Source organism: Biomphalaria glabrata, chromosome 13, assembly GCF_947242115.1.
Source record: "Biomphalaria glabrata chromosome 13, xgBioGlab47.1, whole genome shotgun sequence".
Classification (NCBI taxonomy): domain Eukaryota; kingdom Metazoa; phylum Mollusca; class Gastropoda; family Planorbidae; genus Biomphalaria; species Biomphalaria glabrata.
Window position 1 is genome coordinate 19,543,877 of NC_074723.1, and position 10,278 is coordinate 19,554,154.

General features: G+C 39.0%; 1 protein-coding gene across 1 annotated transcript; it reads left to right on the plus strand.

Moving 5' to 3' along the window:
• The first annotated feature begins 806 nt into the window (after window positions 1-806).
• Window positions 807-8,451, plus strand: LOC106057404 (photoreceptor-specific nuclear receptor-like). The gene is made up of 3 exons (XM_013214576.2): window positions 807-1,114; window positions 1,695-2,911; window positions 5,887-8,451. The coding sequence occupies exons 2-3, from the start codon at window positions 1,723-1,725 to the stop codon at window positions 6,129-6,131; spliced, it is 1,434 nt and encodes a 477-aa protein (XP_013070030.2). The 5' UTR covers window positions 807-1,114; window positions 1,695-1,722; the 3' UTR covers window positions 6,132-8,451.
• Window positions 8,452-10,278: the final 1,827 nt, after the last annotated feature.

The window sequence follows — 10,278 nt, forward strand, 5'->3', positions numbered from 1 at the left end:
AAGACTTATCTTTTTTTTTTCTTCCTAAGCCGTTGAACGTACATGTTGACCTCTAAATCAGGTCGGTAGGTCATTGCTGTTCTTCATAGCGTCACTAAGTCAGGTCAACATTTTCCGATATTTTTGTTTCTCCTCTCTCATACTAGATGTCTGTGTCTATTTGTACGGCTCCTCCTAGCTAAGAGGATTTAATGTTTTAAATGAAATCTAAAATATAAGTTTTTGTTACTCTGTAAGCCTCGTTTAATGATCAGTCGTTTTGTTTTTCTCCTCCCGTGGAAAAGTACTTGTTGCCCTCGCTAGGTTGGATTTGTACAGAGAGGATATACAGCCAAGAAGGCCATGAGAGAGAAGCGGCGTTTCTATAAATAGAGCTATGACTCGATGGGAATGCGGGCAAAGCCAAACTACAGCTTCGGCAATTCAAGTGGCTTAGACTCGTCTATTCCCGGTAGAAGTCGTGGTGTCCTTGGGGTTAGCGAGAGAGGTAAGGGGGGAGAATACACAACAGCTTTAACTAAAACTGTGTCGGTGAGAAGAGAGGCCGGCCGTGCCAACGACCGCGGAAAGCGAGCGAGAGAGGGGGAGAGAGAGAAAAAATGAGGAAGAAGGACATGGGGGTTGGGTGGGGTCTGCAGACGCGTACGCGCTAAAAATAAACCACCCCTCCAACTCTCCTCGGCTGTACGCAAAAAAAAAAAAAAAAAAATCCTCGGCCCCCCCCCCCTCCTCCTCTCCCCCCACGAGACCAAACCATTTGCGTCACCCATTCATGCAAATTTGTTGGAGGCTAGCAGCCGTGCTGACGAGAGAGGGAATCGCTTGGTCTCGTGACGAGCCCATTGGCTACCGTTTTGCACTTTAGATGTCGTGTCACGAGCCACGAGCGAGACTGTAATATTGGATCCGTTAAATAGGTTTAAAACTTCTCTATCAGAATCAGTTGAGTTACAGAACCTGTGACCGACTGACTTTGTATACAAACTACAGAACTGATTGGATTATTAATAGTAATAGTATCACTTGTTCTAAGTGGATTTTATATTTGTGTGAAATAAATTGTTTTTCTACGGATTTATAACCAAGATCGAAATATTTATTTATTTATTTATTGGTAAGTATTTAAAAAAAAAACAACATATCTGTCGAATGTTTATGGTATTGGCATGATAATATTTGGGTTATTTCCCTTACATAAGAATAGTAATTCGGTGACTTAGGGCGAAGTAATGAGGATTTAGTTTGATAAATTCTATATCTTCGTTATTGAGTCTTTTATTCTAAAATTTCGTAACAAGGAAAATGAATTTAAATGTAAAATTGTCTAGCTAGATATATGTATGTCATTTATTTGTATTGCTTTTTGTATGGTACTGTTGAAATAAATCTAAATATTAATTTTTTATTTATTTTTTAAATTTAAATTTGATTTTCTAAATATAATTTTGCTTTAAACTTAAAATGGTCGCAATTTATTAATTTTTTAGATTAAGATCTAATTTTTAACATAGATCTGTATTAAACCATAAGACTAGATCCAGAGTAGATGTTCGATTTCTACATGTAGTTCCAGATTCTAGGTCTTTTGTATTAAGATCCAAGTTAGCTTTCATTTCTCGTCTAGAATTGGACTTAGATCTAAATCTAAATATCATACAATGATTTAATTTGTAAAACTTTGTTTCCCCCCTCAGCCCTTCTGGAAGGCGATCTAGCACGTTAATGGAGGTGTTGCATAGACCTCGGGCCCTTTATTCTACCCCGTCTTCGGTTATGTTTGCACCAGCGATGCAACGTATGTTCACATCTCCCGCCGAAGTCTACTCCTGCTACTCCTTTGAGGCCAACACTCCATCTCGGACCCCTACCCCGGAGCGACATTCAAAGCACAGCGTCGCCATGGACATCTCTAGCCACTCCAGAACTCTCCAGTCTGTCCTCAGAGGGGAGATCCCCCCAGCATACTCTCACCTAGCCTCATCCAGATCTTCGCCAGTGTCCACGTCTCCGTCTCCGGCGAGCTCGACACTTTACTCAGGTCACATCCAGTGCATGGAACTGGACAGCACACCCCTCCCATTACTTCACCACCACGTCCCCAGCCCTTGCCCCAGCCACCACAGTTCCTCGAGCTACAGCCCCAGACCATTGTCCAACGCATCACAAGACTCAGACATTCAAACAGAGCCCATCGACCTAAGCTGCAAAAGAACATCGAGAAAGAGGACAGCCACCTCCGCATTTTCAGACTCAAAAGACAGCTCTCCAATGCTTTCGACATCACTTCCAGCCAAACTCAGTGCATCTTCAGAATTTCTTTCATTTCCATCCTCTTGCTCACCCCCTATGCACAGTTTCCCACCAAGTCCAGGGGAAGGACAAAACGGCGAAGAGTTCTCCTTACTTCGAAATCTCCTCAGTGTTGGAAAGCAGTTCCAAGGTTCAACAGGGTTAAGCTCCTCAACCCCAAACCTTAGCTCCGAAAGAAGCTGCGACTCTCCCGCTTCAGACTCTTACCCTAAAATTCAGGTTACGGGAAATACAAAAGTGCAACTTGCCAAGAAAAACCTCTTGCCCGTCAGCGCGAGAGTGTCCGACTGGCTGGTGAAAATTGTCCAGTTTGCTAAGTCTATACCCGAGTTCACTGCCCTGTGCCACAATGACAAGGTCACCTTGATACTCAACTCTTGGAGCCGGCTTATGTTGCTGTACATGGCTGAGAGCAATTTCCAATTTGCTGTCACCCCCATTCCCACTGTAGAATCCTCCAACTGTGACTCCAATCCATCTCAGGATGAGCCCATTATGAAATCTGTGGAAGGTGTGCAGACATTTATTAAGAAATGCCAACAGATGTCAGTGGACAGTAAGGAATATGAATTTCTCCGGATGTTGGTTCTGTTCAACGCAGGTAAGCATCCCTTTAGACTAAACACTTTTTGTCAGATTAGAAATTAGTCTTCCTATTTCTTATTTTCTCTTTCTTTCTCTTTCTCTCTTTTTCTTTCTCTTTCTTTCTTTCTCTCCTCTCATACTTTTTCTTCATTTTTCACACCCTCAAAATGAACACTACACAATTTGAGACAGCCATGAGGTGGGGGGGGGGGGGGGAGGGATGTGTAGGGTCTCGGGTTCGCATCACTATGGAGATAAGAATTTTGAATTTTTAGGACGCCCCTGAGTACACCTAACTCTGGTGGGTACCTGAAATTATTCGGGGAAAATATATACAGTTGGACGCTGGACAGATGACCTTACATCATTGCCCTGTATATGGCCAGGTCTGAAAGGAAGACTTTACTTTAACCAAAACATGTTACGTTATCTACAAAGTGGTTAGTTTAAATACCGCCCCCCCCCTTCCTCCAAAATGTACGACTTTTGTGATTGATAGGTTTAGTAGCATCACTATTATCACTCTACTTTAGCATAGCATCAAACATAGCATTCTGTCAATTATATTTCAGGCTATAGTAAAAATGAACGTTTGAACAACACAATGAAACCACGTCTCCCCAACCTATATATCTCACAACTAGATCTAGTCATTCTTTAATAGGAAAATAAAAAAATGAGATAAACAGTACAGGATTTAACAAAAAATTTAAGTTGAAAATGGGAGTGGTGTTAGAATGTCGAAATTTGATCAAGTGGGGGAAACGGAGGGCTTGATTATCTGACCTTGGATAGCTCGCAATGACTCCGGTCATCCAAGGATAAAGGTCAGGCAGTGGTTTCTGCACTTTCACACCCTCTCCCCCTCCCTTTCGTCCTGCATCGACACACGTTAAAAACCTTTGCGACCAGTCATGTGTGCACTGGACTTAACAAAGTAAACGGGGGGGGGGGGGGAGGGGAGAGAAGATTCCTTGGTATTCCTGGTGGCACAAATAGATTCTAAATAATGTTTTCTAGTTCGAAAAAAAACAAAAATGAATTCAGACGTGATTATGTTATTCCTACATTGATTTGAAGACCTTAGTGTGACGTATAAGACAGGTTTAGATATATATCATATCTCCCATCCTAGAAGCTTCCCTTTCTTTCTCTACCCTCCCCGCTCCCACCGTGGTGTTTACCGAAGGCATTGGCTTTTCTGGTCAGCGAGGGTAAATCGTGCGACCTGCTGACCCTGGTGCGTAGTGACCTGAAAAGGAATAGAGCAAGTGTGTGTGTGTGTGGGGGGATGGTTTGAGTGAGAGAGGGAAGGGGAGGGACGAGCAATGGAGAGAGAGACGGAAGACTTTAAGGTGTATAGTGTTTCATCTCGAGGTAAAAAGAAAGGGAGAGGGGCGCGATTTTTTTTTAGGGGCAGTGAATTGTATCGTGCTAGCCCTAGACGTAAGGTCAACGCTCTCTGTAAGGACACTCGCGTGCGGCTTAGAGGTTAGTCTTAGTTCAGTTCAAGGCTGTAGCTCCAACACCTAAATACTCTAATACAGTTCTGTAGCGGAACTTCCCCAGTATTAGGTCACCCAGTTTTGGCCAAAGAAAGTACACCCCCCCCTCTCTCTCTCTCGTTTTAGAATCACGTACTTACGTAACATGCATTTCACAATTTGTGTGCGCTTCTGAGTGGGAGATATAAAGTCTGCATGGGAAGAGGAAAAAGGGGGGGGGGGGCATTTATTGACAACTCACATTCATTTTTTAAGTGTATGTGTGTGTGGGGGGGGGGGGAGGCAGGAGCCATGCTTTGGGTTAGTCTGACCCTGGATGTTGGCTGGAAAAGTGTGAGTGCCATTCTGTTGAGGCAAAGATGAAGTGCAGGGTAGGTGTTGGTGAGTAGACAGGCTTAAACGGAGGAGACTGTTTATTTATAGCTCTAATAGACTTGTTGCTAATGTGTTTGTTAAAAATACATTACTTTACAGCGCTATGCGCTTGTATTGGCGTATTAAAAAACCCACCACCACCAGGTCTCATACACACGATTAGATGATTTTTTTTTTTGTTAAGGAAAAAGAAACAAGAAAAAATAAGTACCTAAAATAGTTTTTAAAAAGGACTTTGCCTCTTTTAAAATGCCTTTTAACTACTTTGTAAAAGAATGTTTCCAAATATAGATGTTTTTTTTTTTGACCTTGTAATCGATCGATTTTCAGAGGCTTTAAATAACAAAGTCAATAAGGCCAACCTTGGCTCGAATGGCCCTAAGCCTTTGAATCGCAGTCATTGTTTGTCTCTAAGCTTATTTTAAAACACTTAGTGGGTATTGTGAGGAAAGGGGGGGGGGGTCACTTGCTTGGACATGCCCACCGATTTTCACAATAGCAACATGCCTGCAACCCCAATCATTCCTTATTTGTACAAGAAAGGAGATAAAAGGATGAGAGAGTTCCTAAAATAAAAGTTAACAAAAAGAATCCGAGGACGTTTTATCTCGTCAATCTATTTTCAAAAAGACTTTAAACGCAATCGTCCACTACAAGCAGCTGCATACCTCTCATATCTTCGTCTGCCCAATCCCCACCCCCCTTTTTGTAGTCTTGACAAACGACATGGCGTGGCGACTTAAAAAAAGAAATCCAGCCTTTACAGTTTGAGTAAAACAACCTTGGAGATGGGGGGGGGGGGAGACATTGTAAATAAAACTTGTTCCAACAAGCTCACATAGGAAATAGTTTGGGGCTTTTTTTTTTCTTCTTCCAAACTCGGGAGTTGGGCTGGTCTTCTGCAAACATCTCAATGTCAAGCAACAGGCACACCCCTCAAGGTCTTCTCTTTCCTCTCTTGACTTCAAAAAATGTTCTGTGTGTTGTCTTTGCGTTTTTTGTTTGTTTTTGGGCTGTATGACTTTGCCCTTTGTGTTCCTTTTTTTTTTAATTTTCTAAAAGTTATACCTAGACATAACTTAATTTTTTTCCCGTATTTGTCTCATTGCAGGCTACGTTGGTCTCTCCAGCCCCTCCACAATTGATCAGCTCAACTCTTTGGTCCAGCAGCTCTTGCAGCAGCACGTGCGAATCCACCGGCCCAAGGAGGTGATGCACTACTCTCGGCTTCTCATGTGCTTGCCCTCACTGTTCGGAACCAACAGCAAGATGTTTGAGACCCTCTTTTGCAAGCACATCAACAAGAACACAGACATGGAAGTTCTGCTCAAAGAGCTGCTTCAGAACCTGTCATAATATTTGGAGAACACTTCTCAAGTCATTATGCTAAAATACGAACCCTGATCTTTCTAAACATATCACAGTTGGACATTTACAACGCCAGTCTACCAGATCTTTTTTTTTTTTTGTTTCCATCAAGAAAAAAAAGATCTTTAAACTGTTACAAAAATGGGAGAAATGTGGGGAAAAAGTGAAAGTGAAACATTAGTTTCAGGTTTTTGTACTTGGATACTTCAACCGCATTCTGATGTTGATATTCTCAGCTCTGAAGACTTTCTGAAAGTATGAACCTTGGTGTTGGTACAAACTTACCCATCCTATGTGCACCTCCCATTTCTTCTGACACCAGAGTTCAACAGGAGTTCCATTTGTTTATTGTTTATGCTTTTTTAAAAAGACAAAAAAACATTTTGATATTTATTAACTATCAACCACAATGCAACAAACATTTCCACGAAACGAGCCAAGTCTGAAAGAGGATGTGCTTTAAACAAAAAAAAAGTACAAACAAAAAATGTTATTTAAACACAAAAAGTGCAAGAGAACCTGGACAATAAGTGTGCATACATGCTTTTTTTTTTTGTGCCCAAACATTGATGTGACCATGGATTGGATGCACCCATGGAAACAGTTGGATGTTGAATGTTATGTTTAAATGAACGTATTGAAAAAGAATCTTCACAGCCAGTTGCAACTCTACCACTCAGAACTTTGAAATCTCTGTACTTTTGTCTATGTAGTCAGACTTGTTGGATGATTTGGTGTTTTTTTGTTTTTTTTTTCAGGAAGGAGGGTCTGCAACAAAAAAAAAAAGGAAATTTGGGTTTCACTATTTTTTTTTCTTCTAAATTTTCTTCTCTATTGCAACTTAGCTGTTTGTCTGTTGGTGATAAATTACACTTCAGGTATAGAAATGTCTGTGATTGGCTGACTTACATTTGGATTTCTTATCATCACTTTTGATTGGTCATTTAGTGCGAGTCAGTGAATGTTGTTTTTTTTCATTGGTTTGTTTATTCTGCAACTGGATATATGTTTAGATATATTCCTCTTTGTTGTTGAGTGTTATTGAAGTGTTATAGGCGAGGTTTGAAATGTTGTTTTTTTTGTTATAGTTTTTATCTTAATTTAAACTTTAAATTAGAATATGAAACTGAAGTTCAGTAAATGTTTGATTTTTTGTTATAAATTTTATAGTAGCTGGACATCAAAAGACAGTAATAATCATATTTTATTAAATAAAATTGTATGCTTTATGGAGAACAAAAAACTACTACTAAAAAAAAGTATTATTTTATAGTTAGTTGTTGTTTTTTTCCACTCCTAACTCCTTTAGTCCCATTATTTTTTTTTGTCTCTTAAACTAAAATATAGAAATTTATCATTTTAAAAAAGGTACCTGTAGGCTTGGTTGTAGAAGGAAGAGATAAACAAGATAGAGATGACAGTAGCATCAGTTGTGTAAATGAGATCAGAAGATGAAGATGCAATACCAATGCAAACTTTCATATTAATAGACAAAAATTTCTTGAATTTTCTATTTTCTCTCCTAGGTCTTTGTTTTTTTTTTTTTGTTTTTTTTTTTTTATAACAAATTTTTACTCTGCGTTGTTATTTATTTGTTTTTGCTCAGAAATAGTTTTTGTATATAATCTCCACTAAGGTGACAAGTAGTTAAAAGCACATTTTTTTTTTAATTTATGAAGTAATTCTTGGTTTTCTAAATTATTACTAGCACACTTAAACCCCAGAATGTATTTTTGAATGGAACTTCTTTATGAAAAATTAACATATAATCTAGTAGATATATATGAATCTATTTGGAAATGGTATAAATATGCTACATGCTGGGCTAACATTATCAGATTGTTGGTATTGTATTACTATAAATTTAGCGGCGACTGTATGACAGCATACCAGAATAAAATGGGTCTAATATAAATTGAAATTTTTTGTAGCAGTTTCTCAACTTTCATCACTTAGCATAAATTAAAAAGATATTCATTAACTTATTGAATAAATATTTTGTTTGAATTTGTAACTTATGCTGATAAGCAGTAAGGTGTACGAAAGATTGTTTGCCAAAATTCTATTTGGCATAAAAGGAGCCAGATTTTTAATGTTGTTTGCAAATGTGTGATACAAATTTTTGTTTTGAAGAGTTGCCTGCCCTCAATGGCACAGATTGATGGGCTTTGAAATGATTGGTTACTATTTTTGTGAATGTTGACTAGAACGTGTTCTATTGATGCAGAGCAGACGTATGTAGATGTATGTATTTTTAGTCTTATTTATTGAAAGAAAAATTAAATTATTTTCAAATTTGACTTTTAAACATCTGAGTCTGTTTTATGATTTTAACCGTTCATTGTGTTACGTTTTGTTTCGTCTGTGTGACCTATGGATTGTGATAAACCTAGACAGTTAGCTACAGAAGTCGTAAAGTCGACAATAATCTACAATGAAAATGAAAAAAAAAAAAGATTAAAGTAACACAGACATGAGCAAGTTTATTGCTGATTAAACTTCCATGTGAAATTGTGTTGACAATAAAAAAAAAAGGTAACCGCTGGTAGAATAAACGTCATCAGTTATGGTCTAGAGTTAGAAGAAAACACATTCACATAGCATACACTATACCTGTATGACATAGACTCTAGTTGCTACACGATACAAGGGATGTGCGGCTTAGCCACCTAACAGTTCGAATCCCAACTCAAGCAGAGTTGTTTCCTTTATCCCAGATGCCCCCCATCCACTGGTCAACAACAAAACAGATTTCACCATAGCGCACTGGACAAGCTATACACTTGAAAAATGCGCTAAAAAAACAAAATGTCCGTTGCTGCCAATATGTAAAATGTTTTTTTTAATACAGACGATGAGTTTCTGAAAACAAAAATTGTTTTCCCTAAAGTTTCCTGACAAACACTCACATAACAATGTACACTTTAAAGATTTTGACTTAGAACTTGGCAATTTCTATTAAAAAAAAAAACAAACAAAAAAACTTACACAGAGGGTAGATGGTGAGACGAGGAATGGTTAGGGATGTCTCTTTTTGTTTAAATTGCACAAGGGGGGGGGTGTTACAATGTGAGAATTCACTGTTGGAAACGAACAGCAAAGTAAAGCTTTCATTTGTAAGCACGTCGGCAAGAACTTCTCCACATGCTCAAATATTTTGAGAACCTTTCCAAAATACGCTATAACTATAACCGTTACTTACTGATAGTAGGCCCAATCAGAAAAACTAAGTTGCCTAAAAAGAACAAGTACAGAGGCGGCAGAGTGAACGTCCCTGCTTCTTAAATCAAAGGAAAGGCGTTAAAACACAATGCAGGCCTATCATTGGACACTCACACTCACTATCTCAGCGCAGTTCATGTAGACAGCTCATGGATCCAGCTCCACTATTTGTAGAAACTGTTCAGATGCCCTCGGTATTTCTTTCACACTAAGGACAAAAACTGTCAAGTGGAAGACAGATTAATCAAATTGCTAAAATAAAAACTCTTATCCAAAGGGAATAACTCCACATTTATACACACAAACATTGATTCATGCTTTGTTAGGGACAAGTAATACTATTCAAAGTATCAACTTGATTCGAGAACTGGATGTGGGAGCAATGACGTGTTCAAAATGTGTACAGACGGAGTGAGTTGATGTAAGTTTTGTAAAAAAAAAAAAATGGACCGGTTATTAACAAGGATAAGTTTAATATAATGAAGATTAACTCAGCTAAGACAGAACCCATAGATGAAACAAGAGGAACAGATGCTGGTGTCAATGCAAGAATTGGAAACCAAGAGCCGCCTTCATATGGCAAGAGAAATTTCCATGCCAACAAAGATTCGTCTCTTCAACTCTAATGTTAAGGCCGTTCTGCTATACGGAGTGAGCGAGACCATTCGTCAACACTGACCTGCAACGTCACAATCTGTGGGCAGTTTAGACCATTAGCTCGTTGCCACGTCGTGCAGACCTGTGACACGGAAACGAGAAATTGGTCTCAACTGCCCACGGGTTGTGACGTTGCACTCAGTGTTCAGGCTTCCTATAACCATTGGTCTCGAGCCGAGACCTTGAGAACAACTAAAACTGCCATTAGAAAAGTGAAAACGTTCATTATCCGCTGCCATTGTAGAATCTTCCCCAT

Excerpts from the sequence above, each read along its gene's own strand:
- LOC106057404 (XM_013214576.2), top strand. The coding sequence starts at position 1,723 with ATGGAGGTGTTGCATAGACCTCGGGCCCTTTATTCTACCCCGTCTTCG. Across the intron at positions 2,912-5,886 it reads GTTGGTTCTGTTCAACGCAG|GCTACGTTGGTCTCTCCAGC; the intron begins GTAAGCATCCCT and ends GTCTCATTGCAG.